The following is a 27,551-nucleotide window of genomic DNA, read 5'->3' on the forward strand; positions in this document are numbered from 1 at the left end:
GACCGGGGCCTACTCCGCGAGCCAAAAGTTTAATCCCCGTTCCCACCCCACCAAACCCCGGTCTCTCGGGCTCGCACCATCCACAGCCCCCCCCCCCCCCCCTCTCTCGCCTCCGCAGGCTCGCCGCCGATAACCGGAGCTCCGCGGCGATCGAAGCCCTCGGCCGAGATCTCCAACCCCTGCAGCTCGATCGCCGCCCCCCCGACTATGGACGAGTTCCCCGGCCTCCTGGCCCGGGACTTCGGATTCCGGCCCCAGGGAAAGAACGCACCCATGGCCGCCCCCAAGGCCGCTTCCGTTGGCGGCGTCAATATTGGGTCCGGATCTGCCCGATCCTCCGCGTCGTCCAACTACGGGAGCAAGTCAAGATCCGGCTGGAATTCAACCGGCGATTCCCTCTTCGGGGATCACGGCGTTGGGATCTCCGACAGCCGGAGCCCCCCGACCTACGACGACGTCTTTGGCGGCCCCCCGAGTAAATCGAATTCCTCCTCCCATGGCCGCTCGGCGTCCGCTAACTCCCATCCTTCTTTTGACTCCATTTTCGAGGATTTGAAGGATTCCGGGGCGAAGCCGGCGACGAAGTCGCCCGTGTATGATAAGCCCGTCTATGATGATGACATATTTGATGGGGTTCCCGGAATAAAGAGCTCATCGGTCAAGTATGATGATGTCTTTGCCTCGGTGTCGGCCGGATCCAATCACGTCTCGTCACCACCGTATGATGATCTTCTTGAGAATCTTGGGAAGGCAATACCGGAGTCAAAGAGTGCGGTTGATAAGAGATCGGGGGAGCAGAAAGATCAGGACTCGTCTGGATTCGAGGAGCTGATACCTGGATTTGGCGGGAGCAGTCCTCTACAAAAAAGGTACAATCTTGGCTCCATCAATGTCTTGACGATCTTATTCTGTTGTAAATGTTGAATTTTGTGGCTTTTGTCGGAGCATCTTTGCTTTTCTTCCAATATTGCTAGACCAAAGGTGGACTAATTATCCTTATTAAACATACATTCTACTAAGGAAAAATTTGATATTAGAATTCTAAGTCTTGTAGAGCATTTTCTTAATCGAATCACAGAGAATCTGTTTAAATATGAGACCAGTCAGCCGTTATAATTATTTGTTTCTCTCCTTAAGTACTTGTTCCTAAATGCTGGTTCAAAGTAATAAATGGGAGGATTTAGACTTGTCATTATTAATTTTCTGTTTTTTCTTTCAATCCCTTATGGTTTTGAGGAACTAAAAACTTGCATTAGACAAACGATCTTTTCTTGAAGAAAGAAGGGCAAGCTGATGCTATGTTGAAACATAATCCATTAATTCATATTGTCAAGCCTGTTACCAGATTGCAATTTCACTCCCTTTCCTGATTTGCTTCCGTTGCTATTTCGAGCTATGAACAACGGTAAATGTATTAATTCTCAATCAAATTTCAGGATAATTTACTATCTCTATGCTTCTGGAAGTATTGGGATATTTAACGGTTTGAGAAAAGTTTTTCTTGTTAATTCTACCTTTTCAATTCTTCTCCATCATTATTTTTGTTTTATTTTCTTCTTCTTCTTACAGACAAGGTACAAATGTCCTGATATGTACAATAATATCATACATCATGTATCATGCAAGTCCTTATTAACATCATGTACATCCTTTGTATCTTAATGGGTATGCACCAACATAGCATAGAAACCAGTATGAGTATGCACATGAATGTAGCAACCTTTATCTTGTATAACAAAGTGACAGAGTAGAGTGTGTACAAAATCAATGCTAATTAAATTACCTTATGATTTGTTCTTTCAAATTTTGTATTGTTGTTTATCTTTGGTTGTAGTTATTAATATAGTTTAGTTTTCATATTTGAGTAGCTTTTGAACTATTTGACATGATTGTAAGTATCAAGTATTCGTTCTACAAGTTTAGGATATGCCTAAAGCTATTAAAAATTTACAAGTAGAAAAGTTATATTTATGTATATCTAGAATATACATTAAGAATGAGTCATGTACCTTTCCAGTGTCATTGCGGGCAACTTTTGATCGTTGTGTGCTGCAATTCACATACAGTGTCATATGTTGAACCATACCACTGAAAAAAGAAGACCTGAAAAAAATTGTTTATCTTGTTTTTTGGATTGTTATACTATCACAAGGTTGCACAAAATTGACTCCGGAGCAGCCAATATATCCATCATATGCTCACTAATGTCTTTTAGAGTTACACAACCAAATTCATCAAGTTTTTATAAAGTTCCAAATATCTATGTTTGATCTTAGTGAGCTAGGTATTGCTCTCTCCTCTCCTTGGAGGAGGTCTTGTTTTCAAACATTGGGTCATTGATTACCAAACCGAGCCGAATTAGATGATTCTGCTTGTACTGAACCAAACCGACGTCAAGTCGGAATGGTTTGCAGGTTTTTTTTTTGGTTCGGTAATAATACCCTACAGTTCGAATGTCTCTCTCTCTCTCCAACTCAGTAATAACCTCCGACGGTCCGAGTCGTTTGATGTCCAAGACCGTCGAGGCTCATCTTCACTCTCTCTTGCTCTCTCTCTCCCATTAAAGAAAGAATCCACCCAATTTGAAACTTTGGCCTCCTATCCCAAACCCTCGATCCCTCCAATTTGTCAACCTAAACCCTAGATCCCCACAACCCCCTCTATGCCTCCCCTTCTTAAAACCCTCGACACCCACAACCACTTCCCCTCTCCCCTTCCCCTTGAAATGCTACATCCTAACCCCCCATTGGAGCAACTTGACGGTTGGACTGTCGCCGCCGCCAAGAGATTGCTGGTCTCTAAGAATGGCCAGGTCACCATGATGGATGACACGAGAGGGGAGGAAAGTGGAGCTTTGATAGCTTCGCTTTGGTCCTTGAAGGGAAAATCGGAAGATAAGGGCTCAGAATCGGCTAAAAATCATCTCTGATACCATCGCTCTAGTGGAAAATGATGTCAGATCGGCTCGAAATCAGCTCTGGCTTCTCTCTCTATCCTCCTCCTTCGGATCCGACCTCTCTCCAGCCTCTCTCCGTCATCGCGAAGCCATCGAAGGTCGTCTAGTCCCATCAAAGCTTGTCCCTCCCTCTCTCTCGCACCCTTTTGTTCCTCTCCCCCTCTCCCTCTCCCTCCCTTCTTCCTCTCCGGTTCTCTCTCTCCTACCCTTGATTTCGGTATGTTGGTTCGATACGATATGGATTGGTACCATACCACACCAATCACCGACCAGCATGCCTATTGGTACCGGTTGTGCAATCCTTGTCTTAGGTGGTGCATTCTCAAATACCTGGACATTGCAGTTTACCTTGTTCGATAATAATTAGCCACCTTTATTTTCAAAATAATGGCTCTAAAAATGACATAAATCACCAATATGAAGGACACCAAGATGGCACTAAAATATCAATATAACGAATAAAAAGATCATTCATAACCGATTTGAGCCGGTTTTAGTTGAAACTTGCCAAAACCATCGAATATTGGACTCAAACCAGTTAGTTCCAAAATTGGCTTAGACGAAGGTTTTGGCCAAAATAGATCCATTATCCAAAACATCAAACCTTGATTTACAAGTTAAAAGTCCCCAAGATTGTTGTTTGGCTACAATTTATGATTTGTGTTGTCATTGCTATTTTTCTTCCAACTACTTTCTTTTATTCCACTTTTGTTATTTCTTATTATATGTTAGGGTAGTTTACAAATCATCTTATACGCATTGAGAATGGTGATACCATTTATTTGAATGAAGAGCAAAGATGGTTCCGAAGTCTTGTTCCTATTATTAGGCTTTGTTGATTATATGTTGGTCACAACTCATCTAAATCCAATCATTAAGCTTATGCCTTTAGTTGCCTTATAGCTTGTTGCCTCACCCTTAGAGGGCTCAACTGCATTTTCTCTCCACTTATTTTAAATACTACTGAGTAAAAGGATTAAGGATTAAATCAGTCATTGGGAAGGTCTCTTATCGATTATATATTATTATCAATTTCAACCTTACATGAGTTGGTGCATTGGTTTGATGAAAGAAGTTCACTATTTCAAAACCTTGTCATCTTCTCTCTTCATCTATGCCACATTACCTAGTTATGGTCTTAGCAATCCAAGTTCTTGGGAGGGGCGAACTGGGGACATACTTAATCTTTGACTTTATTTTTTATTTTTTTTGCACAAAGTGGCTGCCCATGACTTGAACCTACGCCATTGTGCTTGTTAGCCAAGCCTTTTCCGTTGCATTAAGCAATGACCCTCTCGTCTCTCTTTCATCCATACTCTTTACAGTTTTATGGGGATCTTAAATATCTCATAACTTGCATTAAGTCAAACTACAATCATAATTTTAAGTCTTTTGATTGCCAGCTGCCTTTAGAGGTTTCATGGCTTGCCTCTCTCCCAACCAGGGACTTGACACGGGTACTTAGATGATGCTGAGTAGTTAATTGCTTGTAAGAATTTGCTTATTCCTTTAGCATTTTGACTTTGATTGGAATTCCATAGCTGACTGGATTCAGAGTTGTGCTCAATAACTGACCCATTTTGATGAAAAAAAACTCGGATGATGATGATGATTCAGTTTTGACCTTATATTTCTTTTCTTTTCTTTTTCCAGGAGTCTCATATAGCTTACCATCAATATTTTTAAATTAGTATCTACTCTCAACTTTTCAGAATTTAACTTATCACAGTTCCAAGTTAATTTATTTTCACCTACGAAAGCATTCATTGTTTGTTGGCACTAGCCTGTGGTCAACCATGTTGCCTATATTGATGCACTTACACTGGCAATATTTTACAATCTCCAAAGTGTACTACATGGATGCTTAACAAAATTTGTTTTAATAGTTAAGAACTTGATTTAAAGTAAACCATTTTTCCTTTTATAAATGCCTGCATTGTTTTATTAAGTAATTTTGCTTTCCTAGGGAAAATGTATGAAGTTGATGGAGGAGAATAGAGTTATGAACTGAGTCTATTTGTTGAGTTTTGTTTTGGTTATCAATTTTCATATCCTGATGCATCTTCATATGTTTGTGACTGTATGGAGATGTTATGTACCTTATCTTGGCATTTCACATTTTCATCTGATATTCATGAATTATCTTGGCTCTACGTTAGTTTCTTCCCTCCTAAGTTTTTGGCCATCCATGTGGAAAATCTCCTCTCAAAATGCTGGTTATTTTGTAGAACTCATTATCTAATATATCCTCCACCTTTCTTTTGGTTGTGTTCTAAATTTCTTTATTTGGTAGTTTTCTTTCAATCATTCATATTTAAGTGCTCATATTCTTGCATTAAATATGTTATTTGTCTATTATCTTTTCAAACTTTGAATGTTGTTTGCAGGGAGATTCCAGAGACTAACCAACAAAAAGTTAAACCAACTGCAAGTACTCCAGAAGATCCTTTTGTTGTTTTGGAAACAACATCTACCTCGGCATATTCATCCTCCGGGATATTCAATGACCCTTTGGAACACATTAGTAGGACTGCCAACTCTGGAAGCACAAAAGCTGATGCTTCTGCCAGTGGTGTGATATTTGATGATGCTAATGTGTTTGATGGCTTCTCAAATTCAATGCCTTCGTATACAAGTGAGATGAATGATGACCAGAAGGGCAGGAACCCCCCAAAAAATGTCCAGAGCACAAGCCCTGGGCATCGTTTTGGGAAAGAACCACCGCAACGATCTTCAATGGAGGCTTTTGAAAATATTGCTCCAAAAATGTGGTCAACTAAATCTTCTGATTCTCAGAAGTCTGTTCGTAGAAACAATTCAGATACATATGGAAGAAATGCCATGGCAGACCAATCTCCCAAATCTGATGACCATTTGGAAAGAGCAAGTGATGCATGGCTTACTGTTAACGAAATTCCTCTCTTCACACAACCTACAAGTGCTCCATCACCTTCAAGACCTCCTCCTCCACTTGTCATTAAAGCGGCACCCTTTGTAGCAAATGTTAGAAGAAGGGATAATGAATCTTTTTCACAGTCTAGTCAAAGCTATCCTTACCCTAAAGATTCAGAGAAGAAATCTGGTGTATCTCCAATAGATGAACTAGAAGACTTTGCCATGGGAAAGCCTCAAATGTATGCTCATGATCGTGAAGAAGTATTCTCCAATGAAGAAGAAATTGAAACAAATTCAGCTGCAGCAGCATCTGCAGCTGCTATGAAGGAGGCCATGGATAGAGCTGAAGCAAAGATTAAACATGCTAGGGAGGTAAGGGGGAGAGAACGAGCACAGCAAGAAAGAGATGAAAAAGCAAAGTCAGATGCCCAGGATCTAGAAGATAATGAGAAACAAGAAAACCTAGATCGTGAATGGGAACAAAAGGAAAGGGAGGAGAAGGAGCAAAAGAGACTTGAAAGGGTGAGAGAACTAGAACTTGAGAGGGAAAGGGGAAGGGCAAGGCAAGCTGTGGAAAGGGCTACAAGAGAAGCACGGGAAAGAGCAGCTGCTGAAGCCCGTGCAAAAGCTGAGAGGGCCGCTTGCGGGAAGGCAGTAGCTGAAGCACGGCAGCGTGCTGAGAGAGCTGCAGTACAGAGGGCAGCGGCTGAAGCACGTGAAAGAGCTGCAGCAGAGGCAAGGGAAAGAGCTGAGAGGGCAACTGCAGAAGCTAAGGAAAGATCAGCTGCAGAAGCCAGAGAAAAGGCTGCTGCAGCAAAGGAGAGGGCTGCTGCTGAAGCTAGAGAGAAGGCTGCAGCTGAAAGGGCTGCTGTGGAGAGAGCTGCAGCAGAAGCTCGGATAAGAGCTGAAAGGGCAGCAGTAGATAGAGCTAATGCAGAAGCTCGTGAAAGGGCTGCTGCTGCTGCCAGAGAAAAACAGAACAAGACGGAAAATGATCTCGAGTCATTCTTTGGTATGGGTGCTCGAGCAAACAGTGCACCGAAGCAAAGTGCTACATCCTCGGTGAGAACCTATGTCTAAAATTTGGCAGCATCTGTTGTGATTTAAGCAGGTTACCACTTACTACGTGGATGTTTCAGGAGACTACGTTTGACACTCAAGCTCAAGGCAGGGGCAGTGCTGATGGAGCTCGGAAGAAATCTTCTGGTTCCTCATCCACCATGAAAAAAAAGGCATCATCTACAACACATATTGTGGATGACTTGAGTTCCATTTTTGGAGGTAATATTCTTTGGATTTAACTTGTATTATTTTATGCCATCATGTAGGTTCTCGCTTGCTTAATAACTGCTATTCAACTAACTTGTTATTATTATCACTATTTTTTTTGAAGCCCCTTCATCCTCGGGAGAATTTCAAGAAATTGAGGGAGAGAGCGATGAGAGAAGAAAAGCTAGACTTGAGAGACACCAAAGAACGCTTGAGCGTGCGGTAATTGTGTTTTTGTCTGTATTGTACTGCTTAAAACTGAAGATAGACACCTGCACCCACCACTGACAGTTGAACAAGAAGTCTAAACACTGTAGCTATTATTATTAAAACTGAAGATAGACACCTGCTAACTCTGTTTGTCCAGGCAAAAGCTCTGGCTGAGAAGAATGAGCGTGATTTGCAAACACAGAGGGAGCAGGAAGAGAGACATGTAAGCCCTCTAATCCTGAATGAAGCAGTTAATTTTCACATTTATTTACATTCAAACTATATATATGAAAGTATCACTTCACTTATAATTGCATTTGATCTAGGTTCTTGTTCTGAAGACCTTTTCTCTGTCATGTCAGTTGTTACTTCCTCTAATGCTGCTCTATGCTGTTTTCAGAGGATTGCTGAAACACTGGATATTGAGGTAAAACGGTGGTCAGCAGGGAAAGAAGGCAACTTACGGGCCTTACTATCAACATTGCAATATGTGAGCTAGTTTTCTTTTCTTGTATAAATTTTGTTGCTTTCTTGAAGATGTTTCTTGATTGTCATTTTTCATCTTTAAAATTTTTTTGTCTCTCCTTTTTCTCCTATTTTGGCATCCCAGATTCTAATGCTTGTATTCTTAGTTGGTTGTGCCATGTTTTTTTGTGTTAGGTGTTTTTGTCTTATATAGATTTTTGTTTGGGTTGGTATTGCATAGTAGATGGTGACATAGCGCTGCTTATTGTTTGGTGAAGTCCTGAGGATGATCTTTTGAAACAGTGGCATGTGACTGTTGCAGTTGACTGCTGATTCACTAGTTTCAGAATTTTAATTACTTTTTGAACTTCTGCAAGCAGACATCACTTATATTGTAGTATCGCTTGTATCGTGATTCTACAATCTGTCACCAGTAATGTGGGATACCTAGTTGACTAATTTCCTTGATGAACTTTTTCCTTTTTCTTTTTGTCTCATATACCCAGATCTTAATTTGCCTTTGAATTTGTTAATTTTTTGGGTATTCATGTTCTACATTCATGGTCCATAAACTGCATACCATTAATTTCAGAAAATGAGTTTGTGATGCCAAAACCAAAATACAGTAGCAAGACATTATATTTTCAGTTAACAAAAGTAACAAGCCTTACTCCATCTTTTTATCTTTGTGCACCCTACTTCACTAGGCTTCTTTCACAGGGCCAATTTACCTGAAAAGAAAACATCGTCCAGTCAATTATCAATGGTCCATCCAACTCATCTTTACTCCATACCTTTTTTTAGTCCACCAAGGTTAGGGCCCACTACATCTTTGCCTACATTGCAAATAGCCTTGTTATATCAAATTGTTACCCTTTAACCTCCAATTGGTGCTACTCCTAAATGTCCTTTATGTTTTTAAAATGTTAGAGCCTAGAACCTCCAATTGGTGCACTCACCATATTGCACATTTCCACACCATTTAGTATTTTAGTGCATACTTCCAATGTTCCCTTCCTCATCATCCACCAATTTATCTTTTCTATATCTCTCACATGTGTTTCTAAGATCAGTAATAGCCGTACGTCAGTTATTCCTCATTGTCTTTCATTCTTCTAATCATTGCTTCAAAGTTAATTCCTTCCGACAAATTGGTCTTCCATGTATCACATCAAAACCTTCTTAATTGCCTAGGCTAAGAATTTGCCAGCATTTGTAGAGGGATGACATTGGGTTGAGAATTGGCAGCATAGTTGTCATTTGTTTTAAAGATCAAACTTTGCCTTATCAAACCAATACCAATCTGAACCGATAAGGTGCAGTTTAAGGTAAGATGCATTTGTAGAGGGAGATAGGTGTTGCTGAATTATTAATAATATAGGATACATTTGACCTATGATGATCTTTGAACGGATTCTTTACACCCTCCCCTAAACATGCATACTGACTGCATAGACATAACTATTAGAGCTTAGCCTCTTCCTTTCTCTTCATCCATAATGACCTCACATTGTTTATTCCTTGGCCTCCACATCGCGTTTTTAGAAGAACGACCCCCTTCACAGTGTTGCATCATCTGGAGGACAAGATCAACTCATGAGTTAGCACCAAATGCTACCAATTTGGTTCTTCTCATCAACTTACATCTTATTTAATATGATACACTTCATCTTTTGGAATATAACTTTGTTTTTGTAGATGTTCCCTTGTGTCAATTAATTTTTTTTGAGAGTATTTTTTTGGGCTAGCTGCGTGGCACTTAGGTTCTAGGAGGTCCCTTAGTTGCCTGTTTGTTACCTATATTGTTCCCCCAATTTTCTTAAGAGCATTGGTTGATGGTTTCTACCTGTTTATTTTAGACTTTTTGCTCCCATGGCCAGCCTTGTCTGTTGCATTCATATTGCCTCATTTGAATGGTGTTTGACCCTTGTATGTGAAACAAGCTGAAATTTTATCGTAAGATTAGAAAAAATATCAAAATTTATATTAAGATCTGTCGAATCGGTATCGAGACCCGTATTGATCACTGGACGGGTCGGTACGATACTGGTTCGATACCGTGCCGATGCATGATACGCTTGGGCATGCGGTTCGGGTGGACGGGTCAGTACCGTACCAGTTCGGTACCGTACCGGACACATGATACGCTTGGGCATACCGGTTTTGAATCGGCATGCCCAATTTTTTTTGAGTTTTTCAAGTTTAATTAATTGGTAATCAATCTTCTTCAACTTTTTCAATAATTTTTAGTCTAATCTGATATTTTTTTGATGTTTTTTAATAACTTTTGATGTTTCTATGATTCCAATATAACCTAAATGATGCATTTTGTTGTTTTAAAGTGATACAAAATATAAAATGATTAGTGAGATATTGCATGCTACAAGAAACAACATGAAATATCCTAAAATTAACTAGTAAGGTAAAAATATAAAATAATACAATCAATTATATATATTTAAAGTATAACATATATATTGATATCTAAAATTTCGTCAAGTAACGATGCCTTTTGTAGATATTTGGATCATTAGTATAGTCAAGAGGCAGATCAGTCCATCTCTCTAATAAAACAGCATTGTAGTCTTGTATGTTCATCTCATAATGAACGCACTTTCGGTTATAAGTATTCTCAGATCTCTCGCTGAAGCTCTAAATCTGAGAGGTATTCTCTGGCTGATAAACGGCTGTGAAAGGGCCCATCCGCATAAACCAGTAGCAAAATCGGATCTATAAGATGCTTCGGGCTGTGTAGGATAACCGGAAGATGCCTTAGATGCACCATATCTATATTCGTATCCGTATGGATCATAGGCTGCCTATTATTGCGAGTAATAGGATCCAGTATATGACTCAAAAGCTGATACGTCAATGGATCCTACTCCACATGCGAGATTATCTGCAGCTGCATCGTGTCCTCCTGAATGATCTCGAGAAGTCCATCTTCTATATGCAATTGTATCCTCATGAGCTCTATCAAATCATATATCGTGATCCCTATCTTGTGTAACATGCGTAAATCGGGACCCCCCGATGAATCGAAGACCACCTTGCGGCTGTCTCATAAATTGTGGTTTCATGTCCTCCACTCCCTTCCTGGCCAGCAAATTCATGACCACCAGAACTACTGCTTCTAGTCTCTGAATCTGAGTGAACCGGCTCTTCCACACTCTCCGTTGGGGTTGCGAGTGGTTTCATGTCCTCCACTTCCTCCCTGGCCAGCAAATTAATGACCACCAGAACTACTGCTCCTAGTCTCTGAATTTGAGTGAACTCGCTGCCTGCTTATCCTTCGTGCCACTCGCTGCCTGCTTATCCTTCGTGCCACTCGCTGCCTGCTTATCCTTCGTTCCTTCGTGCCACTTGCTGCCTGCTTATCCTTCGTGCCACTCGCTACCTGCTTATCCTTCATGCCATTTGCTGCCTGCTTACCCTTCATATCCTTTTTGGTTTGCTTATCCTTCATGCCCTTATCTGCTTAGTTATGTTGGAAGGATGTATGCCACCCTCCTAATCGAGTCGACCAGGTAGCATAGTGGCCTCTTCTAAGCATCTCTCAATCATATCTTTAAGAGGATGTCTCGGATAAGGAGTCATGTGGTGACCGACTCCCTAGTGAGCCCTGTGGCTGTGGCTGGTCAGCTGAAAGGATGCGTGGAATATTGCTCTCTGCCCATTATCCTGCATCGACCCTAGCCTTACGGGCTACGAAACTGGCCGGTCGTGAAGGCGATCCTCGTTCATCGAGCTCCGGCTCCTGCTTTTGGTCCACAAGCCCTTTCCAACATCTTGTTTTAACAAAAGAAGGAAAGGGTGAGGGGCCTGGTTCCGAATCGGGCCGACTCATCGAGTTCGAACGGTACCGGCCGGTTCCGAACGGTTCTAGCCGGTTCGTGACTGGTTCGGTTCGGTTCCGACCCTTTTTGGCTGCTTCAGGGCCGGTTCTGATTTTAATTGGCGAGCCGACTCGATTTCTAACCGGGTCGGCTCGGTACGGGCCAAAACGGGCGATTCGGTCCTGTTCGGCCAACCTTAGTTTATATCTCTTGCAATTTTTTTTTACCATAACCATCCAGCCATGTCCAATTATTTAGGGTCAACTTTATGGATCTTTGTTTATGAAACATTCTTGTTTAGCTATATGTGATGAAAATTCAAGTTTTTGCATATCCTCTCTCATAGCCTCCATCCATGTTATCTTAGGCCTTCTCCTCCTCTTTCTACATCCTCCAAGTCAAATTGGAGCGCATATGGAAACCACTTAGATTCTTTATTGCACGTGCCTATACCATCTCAATCATTTCTCCATCACTATATCCTCAATTCATGCAACTCCAGCATCCCATCTAATATACTTGTTCTAACTCTATATTGTTTACTACACAACCACCTCGATGTTTTTACCTTGACAACTCTGAAATTATTTTCTTCAGTCCTTTTTAGTCTTTAACATTCTGTGGCATACAACATTGTCATCAAGGTATGTATTGATCACATACCCTAGAAGCTTAGTCAAGAAGCTCTAATTCTATGACATGTATCTTCATTCATCTCTTCATTATTTTGTAATCTGAATCCTAAATAACAAAATAGTCACTTTGTTGTATCTCTTAATTACCAACCTTAATAGGAGCCATATCTTCATTTGTATTCTAACTAAAATTGCATTGTGTACACCCTGTTTTTGTTTTGTGGATTTTTAATCTCTTAAGCTTTCTTCCATAAATACAGTTTAACATTCTCTCTCTCTCTCTCCTATTTTCTTGCTATCAAAGCAACACTATATCACCTGCAGAAGACACACAATGGCGCATCTTCCTTAACAAATAGTAACTTTATTTATAATTAGCCCACGGAATATGGATTAAGACTACCATTGGACATTAAGCTCGAAATTTTTACTAGTTTAAACCAGATCCTCACTCCTATAAACTATGATATTGCTAAGACGACGTTTTTCCTGTTATTTTTTGGACACATTCCCAATTTGAATTTGAATCACGTAAACTTTTAACTATCAAAGAGACAACTTTGTAAGGAGGGTGAAAACTGAAAACTCGCCAAGATTCCTACTGATTGATATGGAGAAATTACTCAACTTGAGAAGTTTGACATTTCGGAAATGCGGTTTTTGAACAAAGGTAAAAAGCCAACTTATATGAATACAAATTCTAAATATGTTAATTACAAGAAGAATAATGTTTCATATTAAAGCTTTGACGGTGCCCTAGGTTCAATTTGAAAATAAACCCACGTGCACTTTCCAAGCAAGTCTCTTTCTTTTACCCTATAAATAACAAACTACAGCAGGATGAAGGTAAGATAAAAATAATAAAGAAGATCAGTGTGTCTTCATTACTTATGATGATGGGAATGTGTATTTGCTAGGGTGCCCAGTGGGGCACAAATAATGGGTGTTTATTCTTGTCCCTACCTATGCAAGCCAAAGAAAGAAAACCCCCTATAAGGGTCTTCCTGTGAAGGAAGATTTATCTTTCCACAGAAGAGAGTGTGCTAGACCTCCTTCATTTTTATCTTTGCCGAACAATAGAAAAGATACTTCTTTCACAAAAGAGTGTGTGCTAGACCTATTTCACCTATGTCTTTGTTGTACGATAGAATGATGCTTATTTTGGAGTTTATTACATGTTTGGAATTGCCAACATTCCCCTTAAATCCTATCTCAGTAACTAAAGAAAGAAATCCTTTAGAGTTTTTACTCCCTTTACTTTTTGAGGACTGATAGACAATTCCGACACACCTGTCCTGCCTTAACCATGGGAGAGGAGGCTCTTAGGAAGCTGAACTTGCGAGTTGGATTAACATCAGTCACCAAAAGCCACCTATTCTCATTTTTACTTTTTAATTTTTTACTTCTTAAGAGGATGTCTCGGATAAGGAGTCATGTGGTGACCGACTCCCTAGTGAGCCCTGTGGCTGTGGCTGGTCAGCTGAAAGGATGCGTGGAATATTGCTCTCTGCCCATTATCCTGCATCGACCCTAGCCTTACGGGCTACGAAACTGGCCGGTCGTGAAGGCGATCCTCGTTCATCGAGCTCCGGCTCCTGCTTTTGGTCCACAAGCCCTTTCCAACATCTTGTTTTAACAAAAGAAGGAAAGGGTGAGGGGCCTGGTTCCGAATCGGGCCGACTCATCGAGTTCGAACGGTACCGGCCGGTTCCGAACGGTTCTAGCCGGTTCGTGACTGGTTCGGTTCGGTTCCGACCCTTTTTGGCTGCTTCAGGGCCGGTTCTGATTTTAATTGGCGAGCCGACTCGATTTCTAACCGGGTCGGCTCGGTACGGGCCAAAACGGGCGATTCGGTCCTGTTCGGCCAACCTTAGTTTATATCTCTTGCAATTTTTTTTTACCATAACCATCCAGCCATGTCCAATTATTTAGGGTCAACTTTATGGATCTTTGTTTATGAAACATTCTTGTTTAGCTATATGTGATGAAAATTCAAGTTTTTGCATATCCTCTCTCATAGCCTCCATCCATGTTATCTTAGGCCTTCTCCTCCTCTTTCTACATCCTCCAAGTCAAATTGGAGCGCATATGGAAACCACTTAGATTCTTTATTGCACGTGCCTATACCATCTCAATCATTTCTCCATCACTATATCCTCAATTCATGCAACTCCAGCATCCCATCTAATATACTTGTTCTAACTCTATATTGTTTACTACACAACCACCTCGATGTTTTTACCTTGACAACTCTGAAATTATTTTCTTCAGTCCTTTTTAGTCTTTAACATTCTGTGGCATACAACATTGTCATCAAGGTATGTATTGATCACATACCCTAGAAGCTTAGTCAAGAAGCTCTAATTCTATGACATGTATCTTCATTCATCTCTTCATTATTTTGTAATCTGAATCCTAAATAACAAAATAGTCACTTTGTTGTATCTCTTAATTACCAACCTTAATAGGAGCCATATCTTCATTTGTATTCTAACTAAAATTGCATTGTGTACACCCTGTTTTTGTTTTGTGGATTTTTAATCTCTTAAGCTTTCTTCCATAAATACAGTTTAACATTCTCTCTCTCTCTCTCCTATTTTCTTGCTATCAAAGCAACACTATATCACCTGCAGAAGACACACAATGGCGCATCTTCCTTAACAAATAGTAACTTTATTTATAATTAGCCCACGGAATATGGATTAAGACTACCATTGGACATTAAGCTCGAAATTTTTACTAGTTTAAACCAGATCCTCACTCCTATAAACTATGATATTGCTAAGACGACGTTTTTCCTGTTATTTTTTGGACACATTCCCAATTTGAATTTGAATCACGTAAACTTTTAACTATCAAAGAGACAACTTTGTAAGGAGGGTGAAAACTGAAAACTCGCCAAGATTCCTACTGATTGATATGGAGAAATTACTCAACTTGAGAAGTTTGACATTTCGGAAATGCGGTTTTTGAACAAAGGTAAAAAGCCAACTTATATGAATACAAATTCTAAATATGTTAATTACAAGAAGAATAATGTTTCATATTAAAGCTTTGACGGTGCCCTAGGTTCAATTTGAAAATAAACCCACGTGCACTTTCCAAGCAAGTCTCTTTCTTTTACCCTATAAATAACAAACTACAGCAGGATGAAGGTAAGATAAAAATAATAAAGAAGATCAGTGTGTCTTCATTACTTATGATGATGGGAATGTGTATTTGCTAGGGTGCCCAGTGGGGCACAAATAATGGGTGTTTATTCTTGTCCCTACCTATGCAAGCCAAAGAAAGAAAACCCCCTATAAGGGTCTTCCTGTGAAGGAAGATTTATCTTTCCACAGAAGAGAGTGTGCTAGACCTCCTTCATTTTTATCTTTGCCGAACAATAGAAAAGATACTTCTTTCACAAAAGAGTGTGTGCTAGACCTATTTCACCTATGTCTTTGTTGTACGATAGAATGATGCTTATTTTGGAGTTTATTACATGTTTGGAATTGCCAACATTCCCCTTAAATCCTATCTCAGTAACTAAAGAAAGAAATCCTTTAGAGTTTTTACTCCCTTTACTTTTTGAGGACTGATAGACAATTCCGACACACCTGTCCTGCCTTAACCATGGGAGAGGAGGCTCTTAGGAAGCTGAACTTGCGAGTTGGATTAACATCAGTCACCAAAAGCCACCTATTCTCATTTTTACTTTTTAATTTTTTACTTCTTAAGAGGATGTCTCGGATAAGGAGTCATGTGGTGACCGACTCCCTAGTGAGCCCTGTGGCTGTGGCTGGTCAGCTGAAAGGATGCGTGGAATATTGCTCTCTGCCCATTATCCTGCATCGACCCTAGCCTTACGGGCTACGAAACTGGCCGGTCGTGAAGGCGATCCTCGTTCATCGAGCTCCGGCTCCTGCTTTTGGTCCACAAGCCCTTTCCAACATCTTGTTTTAACAAAAGAAGGAAAGGGTGAGGGGCCTGGTTCCGAATCGGGCCGACTCATCGAGTTCGAACGGTACCGGCCGGTTCCGAACGGTTCTAGCCGGTTCGTGACTGGTTCGGTTCGGTTCCGACCCTTTTTGGCTGCTTCAGGGCCGGTTCTGATTTTAATTGGCGAGCCGACTCGATTTCTAACCGGGTCGGCTCGGTACGGGCCAAAACGGGCGATTCGGTCCTGTTCGGCCAACCTTAGTTTATATCTCTTGCAATTTTTTTTTACCATAACCATCCAGCCATGTCCAATTATTTAGGGTCAACTTTATGGATCTTTGTTTATGAAACATTCTTGTTTAGCTATATGTGATGAAAATTCAAGTTTTTGCATATCCTCTCTCATAGCCTCCATCCATGTTATCTTAGGCCTTCTCCTCCTCTTTCTACATCCTCCAAGTCAAATTGGAGCGCATATGGAAACCACTTAGATTCTTTATTGCACGTGCCTATACCATCTCAATCATTTCTCCATCACTATATCCTCAATTCATGCAACTCCAGCATCCCATCTAATATACTTGTTCTAACTCTATATTGTTTACTACACAACCACCTCGATGTTTTTACCTTGACAACTCTGAAATTATTTTCTTCAGTCCTTTTTAGTCTTTAACATTCTGTGGCATACAACATTGTCATCAAGGTATGTATTGATCACATACCCTAGAAGCTTAGTCAAGAAGCTCTAATTCTATGACATGTATCTTCATTCATCTCTTCATTATTTTGTAATCTGAATCCTAAATAACAAAATAGTCACTTTGTTGTATCTCTTAATTACCAACCTTAATAGGAGCCATATCTTCATTTGTATTCTAACTAAAATTGCATTGTGTACACCCTGTTTTTGTTTTGTGGATTTTTAATCTCTTAAGCTTTCTTCCATAAATACAGTTTAACATTCTCTCTCTCTCTCTCCTATTTTCTTGCTATCAAAGCAACACTATATCACCTGCAGAAGACACACAATGGCGCATCTTCCTTAACAAATAGTAACTTTATTTATAATTAGCCCACGGAATATGGATTAAGACTACCATTGGACATTAAGCTCGAAATTTTTACTAGTTTAAACCAGATCCTCACTCCTATAAACTATGATATTGCTAAGACGACGTTTTTCCTGTTATTTTTTGGACACATTCCCAATTTGAATTTGAATCACGTAAACTTTTAACTATCAAAGAGACAACTTTGTAAGGAGGGTGAAAACTGAAAACTCGCCAAGATTCCTACTGATTGATATGGAGAAATTACTCAACTTGAGAAGTTTGACATTTCGGAAATGCGGTTTTTGAACAAAGGTAAAAAGCCAACTTATATGAATACAAATTCTAAATATGTTAATTACAAGAAGAATAATGTTTCATATTAAAGCTTTGACGGTGCCCTAGGTTCAATTTGAAAATAAACCCACGTGCACTTTCCAAGCAAGTCTCTTTCTTTTACCCTATAAATAACAAACTACAGCAGGATGAAGGTAAGATAAAAATAATAAAGAAGATCAGTGTGTCTTCATTACTTATGATGATGGGAATGTGTATTTGCTAGGGTGCCCAGTGGGGCACAAATAATGGGTGTTTATTCTTGTCCCTACCTATGCAAGCCAAAGAAAGAAAACCCCCTATAAGGGTCTTCCTGTGAAGGAAGATTTATCTTTCCACAGAAGAGAGTGTGCTAGACCTCCTTCATTTTTATCTTTGCCGAACAATAGAAAAGATACTTCTTTCACAAAAGAGTGTGTGCTAGACCTATTTCACCTATGTCTTTGTTGTACGATAGAATGATGCTTATTTTGGAGTTTATTACATGTTTGGAATTGCCAACATTCCCCTTAAATCCTATCTCAGTAACTAAAGAAAGAAATCCTTTAGAGTTTTTACTCCCTTTACTTTTTGAGGACTGATAGACAATTCCGACACACCTGTCCTGCCTTAACCATGGGAGAGGAGGCTCTTAGGAAGCTGAACTTGCGAGTTGGATTAACATCAGTCACCAAAAGCCACCTATTCTCATCTTTATTTTTTAATTTTTTACTTCTTAAGGAGCCTGATATATGGCTGGTCACCAATATGAATTTTAAGATAGATCCAAGTATCCAACTATAGGAGCATTTGCTAGCTTCTCCTTTTCTATTGCTTGATATATGGTTGCACTTACAGACAACTTCCACACATCCTTCCTGCCTTGACTATGCAGCATATGCTAGCTTCTTTTTTTCTACTGCTTGATATATGGCTTGACCGATAGACAACTTCCGTGCATCCTTCTTGCCTTACCATGCATGCGAGAGAAGGCTCTTAGGAAGCCAAACTTGTGAGCAGGATTAACATCAGTTTCCAAGGTCGTGCCTCTTTATCTTTCCTTCTTAATTTTTACTCCTTTTTAAGGAGCCTGATATATGGCTGCTCACCAGTGTGGTTTTTAAGACAGATCCATCTATAGGAGTATTTGTAAGCTTCTCCTTTTCTACTGCTTGGCCATCATGCCAAGGTGGAAGTGATTATGGAGCTGGCCTGATGGATGGGTGAAATGATTTTTGCTATTGCTGTTGATTTTCACAATGGATATATATATATATATATATATATATATATATATATATATTATATTTTTGGGGGGGGGGGGAGAGGATGGATCAAGGGCAGTGTTCATGGTGGATGCATTGAGAAAGAGAACGTTGAAGTTTCCTCTTTCGGCCGTTCTCCTTCTCCATCCTATAAGGTGATGCCACCTGCTGAATGATAGAATATTGAACAATAAAAGAGGCAAAAAAATGCTTATAACTGTCCTAGTTCTACTTCTACCATATGCAAGACAAACAATTTAGTATTTTTCCCTTGGTTCTTTTTGTTAGGCAATATGGGACATATGCAAAGATGCTTTCAGTGTGTATCCAGCAATATGTGCATGATTATCCGAGTTGGACTTTTGGAGTAAAATTATCATATGATATTTGTGATGGGTGCCTCGAAAGAGAAAATACATTTACTCAAGAAGGCAAATATTTTAAGTGTATCTCTATTCGTTGTTGAAATTTGAACATGTATCATAATTTATGTTTGTTCCACTGTTCAAATGTACCACATGTACAAGGTGCCTGCGGATGACAATATATACTTACATTAATAAAAATTTGAGAATGGAAGGAGGTATCATGCAATATATGCCATTCCACATAGGAGTGGATTAAGTTTTTGCCACCACCAGACTAGTTAATCATGAATTTAATTTATAAGAATTCATTTGTAGTTCCTTCTGTTTTCTCCCATCGGACCTGTTTTGATGAAAGGGGAAAACTAGACTTTATTTTGCTTTCTCATGGAAAGTTCAATCTGTTTCGCAGTTATTCACTAGGTTATCTTGTTTGTGTTGCAAACAAACAGGTGCTTTGGCCTGAATGTGGCTGGCAGCCTGTTTCTTTGACTGATTTAATTACTGCTGCCGCGGTAAAAAAGGTTTATAGGAAAGCAACCTTGTGCATCCATCCTGATAAGGTGCAACAGAAGGGCGCAAATCTTCAACAAAAGTACATTGCTGAGAAGGTTTTTGATCTCCTTAAGGTATGCATTCAATTATGGTTTGATTTTCTTACAGGTCAGCTGCTTTATATTTATTTTTTCAGTCATCAAGAAACTACTTTGTTGGAGTCGACATTGTTCTTCATACTGCTTTCTAGTTAAGCTCATAACAATATTTAAATTATTGGATGCTGAAGGAATTTATGAAGAACCTGTGTTATTGTTACATGATTTGTAGTACTGGACTGTATTAGGTGTACCAACTTGTACTTGTAGTGAACCAACACTCGGTTACCCCCCCCCCCCCCCCCCCCCCAAAAAAAAAAAAAAAAAAAATTGGTACTGAGAGTTGGACCATATCGATACTGTACTAGTTGGGTAGTTGTACTACAAACCATGCTTATGTATATCAGAAAAGAGTAATGTTATTGCTATTTCATTGTGGTTGACATATACATGGGACTGAATTTACCATGAATGAGCCTCTGTGACTTAAATCAAGTTTATAATTTATTATCTAGAAGAATTTTCCTAACCCTATACATGCATATGCATGCATTCTGTGTGCATATACGCATTTATGTGTGTGGCATCATCTGAGTCAAATTTTAAACTTGATTTATATGGCTGACTGGGCAAAATTGATGATCGAAAAGATTTTTGCTCCTAGTAACAAGAAAAGTGGAGTTTAGGTCCCTGTCCCTAGGAAGTTTTGGTACTCTTGAGTGAAAGAAAACAATTTGCCAGGTGTTCTTGAAAAAAAGTTCTTAGAAATCTGATTGGGCTTGGAAACTTATTAGGCTTTTTTGTCAAACATAACTTCTGTCATATTATCTGAATGAACTAAATTAAATATCTTGTTCGTATCATCTGTAATTGCATTTTGGTGCATGAGATAGGTACATCAAGGACATCCAAATTCTTATTCCAGACATTTTCCCATGAAGTCCCGTCCCCCACTTTCTCTCTCATTAGAACCTTTGCACGAATGGACTTCAGCATGATTATCTTTTCCTACTTGTGTCAGTCAACAAGCTTAAATCAAAAAAAAAAAAAAAAACTGGGTTTCTATCACTGTATTTCAAGTTTACAACCATTGCAACCCTGGTTTGTCTCCACTAAATTTCCTCCTATTGAAGAATCCAACTGATATCCAGATTTCTCCACAAAGACATCAATGATAATTTCTTGATCCATTTTAAGTATGCTGTTTTCAAGATGTTTTCTAAGGAGTCCCTTACAATTACCCTAATAATGCTTCCTTGCAGTCTGTTTTTTTCACCCTATACTTTGCTATATTTCCCAACTCTCGCAAAATTGGAATGTCATTGGTAGTGAATTTGATCTGATTGCTGATATATTTTAAGTTAGACCAGTAAATTTCAATTGGAACCAACTTTAGCTGGAGCAGCCTGTTTTCTAGTTACATAAACGGGTGACATCATGCCATGTCTAATTGAGTCCCGTTCTAGTTCATGCCAGACAAAGACCACTCTTGACCCATCCACACTTAATTTTCTATGTCCTATGTTTTGCCGTACCATCTTCTTGTTGTTGCTTCTATAAAGTTCTGTTGCAACATTTGTTTACCATACAACATGAGAAGTACTTCTATTGGAGGAACTCTCATGCACGTTTTCTAAAAGGTGTCCTCAAAGAAAAGCAGAAGGCAATATGGGACATGCCCCATGTATTTACTCCAGACAGGAGTGCAGGTTCAATTTCCAGAACTGCTTACAAAAAGATAACAACCATCATTTTTTGCAGGTGTATGTGCCCCACTGGTTTAACTATGTCTACTAATCCGCTAGACTGGATGTAATAGTTATTGTTTTTTGCCTAAATAAGACCTTTGGTTTTCTCAAGCAATCCACTAATTTCATTTTACTTATGACATGACCATGACACTTATTTGCAACCTGAAATGGTAAAAAATGCAGGAAGAATGCTTTGGCCAAATAAAGGCACTATCAGGGAATTTATATTGTGAATCTTTACTCCTTTTGATGGTATAAGTCATGGATTGCAATCTTGGTTAGAGCATTTTGTCTTTTTAAATAGTCTGGAACAGAATAATACAGTGGCAGTTTTTCTCATCCTTCAAACATGTCTTGCTCATTTCATCCTAGACACAATAATTGGGCTGAAATCTGAAATTGGAATTGAAGTATTTCATCCAAATCTAGTTGAAAGTGAAACTGAAATGATACAGCTGAAACTACTAAAATGAGCCAACTGATCAGCTACACATTTTAATCAGCTATGGCAAAAATGTCGTGGTTGGGTAAATGATGTACAATTGCACATCATAGGCCTAGCTGACACGTACTTGACTTTGTTCATGTCCTTACTAGAGGAGTAAAGGGGTTTGTCATTGAGTTTGGACTTAAGTTCTAGAAGGTTGCTGCAGATTGGGAAATAATCCTGGAGCCCTAATTAAATAAGGCTGGCATCAATAAAATCTAGGCAGATTGGAAAAGATTCGACATCAAGATCAATCAGAGTTTCTATCCAATCAAGAGGAGATTATTTGTACAACCACTTTACACATTTGTACGGAACATGCTTGTCTTACTTAACATCCTTCATGCATATCCGATTTTTATCCAAGCATGAAGGGACGATTCATATTTGGGGCAGTTTGCTTGCTTGCCTTTCTTGAGCGGATGGATGCTGTGTTCTTCAATAAAACTTGCATCAATCCCCATACTCGTGAACATGCTGGCAAACTCGGGGACGAACCTATGCTTAAATCAAATCCTAGCAGACTTAGGAGAGATTCTTTTCTAATATTATTTTCTTTTTTGTTGAAACTTTTACCTTTTCGGCAAAAAATGAATGTGAACACATTCATAGGTAAGTTCAGGTCCTATAACTATAAATATAGGTGCCTAGCCATTGTAAAAGCCATCTTGAATTGAAGTTTCTAGTTCTCTTCTCCATTGTTCTATGAGTTTGAGAGTTTTTTTATCATATCTTTTTTTTGTAATTTTGCTACTCCCTTTATTAGGTACATCTTCTTCCTCAAAGAAAAACATTACCTTGCATACTACTTTGGTATCAGAGCGGTTCCAATTCACGTATGGTGTTCTACATCGATAGTGAAGTAATAGTTCGCTGAAGCACCTGTAACATCCCGAGTTGTGGAGATCCAACAACTACAAGAACAGATACCACAACTACTGGTGGAGCATGATCATGTGGTTGGTTGTGATTGCTGCCTTAAAGAATTAGATAGGGAAGATAATGTGCCATCAGATACATTTTTCGAGCACCTCGTCAACCCTTTCCACCACTAGACTCTAAATCAAGGGCTAATACGTCTTCCCTTGGTTCATAAGAGACACACAAGATCATGAAAGGCTCTTTAGCATCAAACCCGAGCTTCTTGAGTTTTGCAAGAGGCTCAATCCAAAGGACTTCCTCGATTGGATCACCACCATCGAGAGATTCTTTGAAGCTATGGACATCCACAATAATAATAAAGTGAAAATCATGGCTTTAAAATTACTATCTATTTGGTGGGTAGACCTGTTCAAATACTAGATCTGCTCGGCCCACCCGAGCTCAAAGTGTTTCGAACGGGCTTAGGCTTGGATTTTAAGCCTAGTAGGCTGGGCTAGGTTTAAAATTTGAGCCCGCTGATTAAACAAGCCAGGCTTAGTTTTACATCAACCTGGTAGAAGCCTAGAATTATATATATATATATAGCACAAGATCCAACCAAAAGGGAAAAAGGATGCAGTGGCTAGGGCATCACCTCCTCACCTCTTTCTCCCTGAATTGACCCAACTACGAAGGAGGGCTCTCCTCTCCTTGTCTCGTCTCCTCCTCAAGGGTGTGAATTCTCTGGCAGCCTCATAGTCCAAATCATCATCCTCTCGTCTCGTCGGGTTTGTCGCCTCCACCCTCCTCTTCTCTTCTTCCTCCTCCTCCAACCCCCCTCTCTCCCCTCTTCTCCATCTCTCCCCCTTCCTCCCCTCCTCTCACCCTCCTCCCGTCTGCTGCTCCTCCCTCTCCTGCCCCCACCAAACCTCTCCCATTCGAGCCCTCGGGTACTCCACCGCAAGAACCAACAACAAAGGCAACAAGGAGTCCAAGGCCGGGGGAGAAGATGATGGAGCCCTGTCGTCGTCTCCTTCAACCGTCGCCGCTTCTGGGCCTGATGACGGGGTTTTGGTGGAGAAGGTGGGTTTGGATGGAGGCTTTTCCACTGAAGAGTTTGAGACGGAGGAGTTTTGGTGGTGGAAGGGCTTTGTCGTGAAGCTTCGGATGCTATTCGCTTTTCCTTGGAAGCTTTGTCGTGAAGCCTGAAGCCTAGCCCGAAGCTTGAAGATATTGGGCTTGGGCCTAGGAACTAGGCCTGAAGGCCGGGCTGAGCTCGGCTCGGGGCTAGCTAATTTTGCTCGTACCTCGTATTGAACACGGCTTGGCCCGTCTGATAAGCAGGCTTATTGGTGGAAGAATATCCAACGCACTCGAGTGAGCATTGAAAAATGAAGATAGTTGATTTGCTAAGGATGGAGAAGAATCTATATTGTCACTTTGTTCCAGTAGATTACTCCGACGCTCTCTATCAATCTTGTATAAATCTTAGATAGGAAAAAATGAGCATCACTAATTATAGACAGGAGTTTTTCTAGATCTACGCTTTTGTATGCCGGCATGAGGATGAAGGAAATCATGTAGCCTATTACCTAAATGGCTTATGGGTTTCGGTTTATAATGAAATTGTAGAGCACAAAATATCATGTGTGAATGATGCCTATCAAAAAGCATTGCATGTTGAAAGAAAGCTAAGGAGGGCTCAAACCCTTTATCTTGGCAAGCTAATAGAGTTTGCAACAAGAATCCTGCTCTAGCCCCATAGGAGGTGTGCCTATAAATAACTCCACAAACTACACCAGCACCAATCAAGAAGTAGCAAGAAGCATCAAGAATAGTGAAGAAGCTCGCAAGCATCCCTAAAAGTTGCTCGTCTGATGCCACCTACATATTATACATGTGGGGAAAGAGAGCATTGCACTTTTTGAATACCTATGACAATGCCATACCACTAAAGTCCACAACACCACTATAGATAATGAGTGGGATGGCAAGTATGAAGAGCTTGGCACTGACAACAGGGGCTAATTGGTGAGCCCATCTATGACAATGAACAAAATAATGGGCCAACTATTGAGCTTGGTGCAGATTAGGGTCAAAGCCTTATTCTACGGTGTATGATGTATGTACCTAAAGCCAAAGAGGAAGGTTGGCTTTGAACTAATATCTTTCATACTCACTGCACCATCGCTAGATGAGTTTACAATGTCTTCATTGATTGTAGGCAAGGATTGCTGAACCGAACTGTACCTGCCGGTTCAGCCAGAACCGAGTCGACCCAGTCTCCGACCGTGTTGGTTCTCCAATGAAAAATAGTTTTGCCCTCTAGGGGTCGGAACCTAATTGGATGTGGCCGGAGCCGGCCGGAAACGGACGGTTTCGTCCTGTTCGACTCGGATTCGATGCGAACCGGTCGGTTCGCATCGGATCCGGAGCCATGCTGTGGGGCTATGGCAATGATTAGGGTCTCGGTACCGGTTCAACGAACCTTGGAGAGAACTACAAAAAAAATATAAATTGGGGCATGCCAGTCCGTGAACCAGCACTTCCGATTCGGTATCGGCTCGGTTCGGTTCAAACTGGTACCAAACCGACCAACGGTACGAATCTCGGTACCGGTTTGACGAACCTTGATTGTGGGTTATGTGAGAATATTGTCTTTCAAGAGGTTATCGGCAACAAAAATTGTTTGGTTCAAAAAGCACAATGAGGTCATTATCTCCGAACATTGTATTGTTAATTTCTCGATTAGTGGCAATTATATTGAAAGCATATGATTTGATGTAACATCATTGGATACTTGTCACATATTGCTGGGCCGTCCTTGGCAATATATGACCGAGCGGACATGTATGATGGAAGGAGGAGCATTTACACTTTTAATAAAGATGGAGTGGAGATTATTCTCAAACTAATAAGAAAGAAAGGATTTCTAAACAAAAAGAAGGATCTATCATTATTCAGCACCAGGGATTTCCTTAAAGACAAGAAGAAGAGAGGCTTTCAACTCAAGGATCATTCTCTCTAACCTTGGGGGGTTGGGGGGTGGGGAAGATGATGCATATTGTAGGCCTAACAGATCTAACAGATGTGTATATGACTCCTTTTGTGTGCTGACTAGAGGAGGAAAGGGGGTTGACATTGGGTTCGGACCCATATCTGTTCTAGAAGGCTGTTGCGGATTGGGAAATAATCCTGGATGTCTAATTAAATAATGCTGGTATTGATTAGGCAGATTTGGAAGAATCGGACATCAAGATTAATTAGAGATTCTATCCAATCAAGTGGAGATTATTTCTACAATCACTTCCCACATTTACACCAAATCAAAATCTTACCAGATTATGGGGGAGATTCTTTTCTATGATTAAATTTCTTATTTGTAAAATCCTTTACGTTCTTGGCAAGAAACAAATGTGGGCACATTCATGGGTAAGTTTAAGGGGTCTATGACTATAAATAGGGGTGCCTAGCTCTTATGAAAGCGATCTTGAATTGAATGAAATTTGTAGTTTTCTTCTCCATTATTCTTTTGAAAATTCTATATTACTGCTTCTTCCTCCTAGATTTCTACTCCATCGTTTTGTAGATCTTCTTCCTCAAGGAGAAAGATCACACTGTTTACAAGTAAATGTTTCAAGGTGTAAGCTAGTCCATATGGTTCCAGACAACAATGGCTGGCTGACCTCAATCCAGCTGAACATGTGCTGCTGCAGCTATCATGATGTAGCCATAGCTTGGTCCATGTGCTTGAATACTGTTTGTATGCCATTATGTTTTGTGATTACTACACCATTTAGTGATTCTAAAAGTAGGCAAGAGTTAAAGGCAATCTTAATGCTAATAATGAACTTGAGCAAAGTTCTTTCTGCTTAATATTATACAATCTCTTCACTCCTGATGCATATCTTTGTTATGGTATTAAACAGGAAGCATGGAACAAATTGAACTCTGAAGAGCTCTTTTAAGATGTCTAAGGGGCATCTTGTTTCTTTGCACGAGGGCTATCGGGGAGGGTATGTGAGTGGCCAGCTGCAGCAAAGCTTTGTCGTGATTATTATTTTTTTATTTTTTTGTGTTTCTATGTGTTGATCATTCAATGATGCTTCTTAACTACATGCGGCCTCAAGAAAGGGACTATTTCTTTATGACTGCTGTAAATGTATCTGGCTTTGATCCAGTCAGTGGCGGTGTAGCAGAGGGGATAGCCTTGTGGTTTTATGCCTTCTCTGTAATTATAGCCTCGCTGAGCCGCCCCCACCTTGCATCTATTCTATTTGATGTCATAGATCTTTATTTGAGGTACTCTGCTATATTTAGTGCAGTCTACTTATTCCTTAATAGTTAGATCAGGTTTAAACACCTGAAAATGATGAATTAAATGTGCTGTCTTGTTTCGCAGACTCCTTGGTATGGGAGATTTTCTTGTTCTCCTTTTTCTTTTTGGATGGGTTGGCCACAAGAGTACAAATTCCTAGAAGCAACAATTATTTACAGTGTATCCTATATTTTTCTGTAGTTTTTTTATTCAGCGCTGCATGAGTAGAGCTTTACGCGAGACATGAATGACCATTTTGCATGGGTACGGAAACGAACTGTGATACTAAAATTATGGAAGAGAAAAAGTCCTAAAGATGAAAATTAGTTGCAGTTATCCATGGAGGAGCTTACTTTG

The 27,551-nt window shown here is 40.0% G+C and overlaps 1 protein-coding gene across 1 annotated transcript; it reads left to right on the plus strand.

Moving 5' to 3' along the window:
- Positions 1–27,258, plus strand: LOC103715082 (auxilin-related protein 2-like). Its single transcript, XM_008802598.6, has 8 exons — positions 1–869; positions 5,344–6,913; positions 6,991–7,132; positions 7,245–7,342; positions 7,488–7,553; positions 7,731–7,820; positions 19,637–19,813; positions 26,806–27,258. Exons 1-8 carry the CDS (start codon positions 208–210, stop codon positions 26,842–26,844), a joined length of 2,844 nt encoding a protein of 947 aa, XP_008800820.4. The 5' UTR covers positions 1–207; the 3' UTR covers positions 26,845–27,258.
- Positions 27,259–27,551: the final 293 nt, after the last annotated feature.

The sequence above is a fragment of the Phoenix dactylifera genome, chromosome 14, assembly GCF_051530095.1.
Source record: "Phoenix dactylifera cultivar Ajwa chromosome 14, Ajwa_hap1_PhDact_Kaust_v1.1, whole genome shotgun sequence".
In the NCBI taxonomy this organism is placed as follows: Eukaryota; Viridiplantae; Streptophyta; class Magnoliopsida; order Arecales; family Arecaceae; genus Phoenix; species Phoenix dactylifera.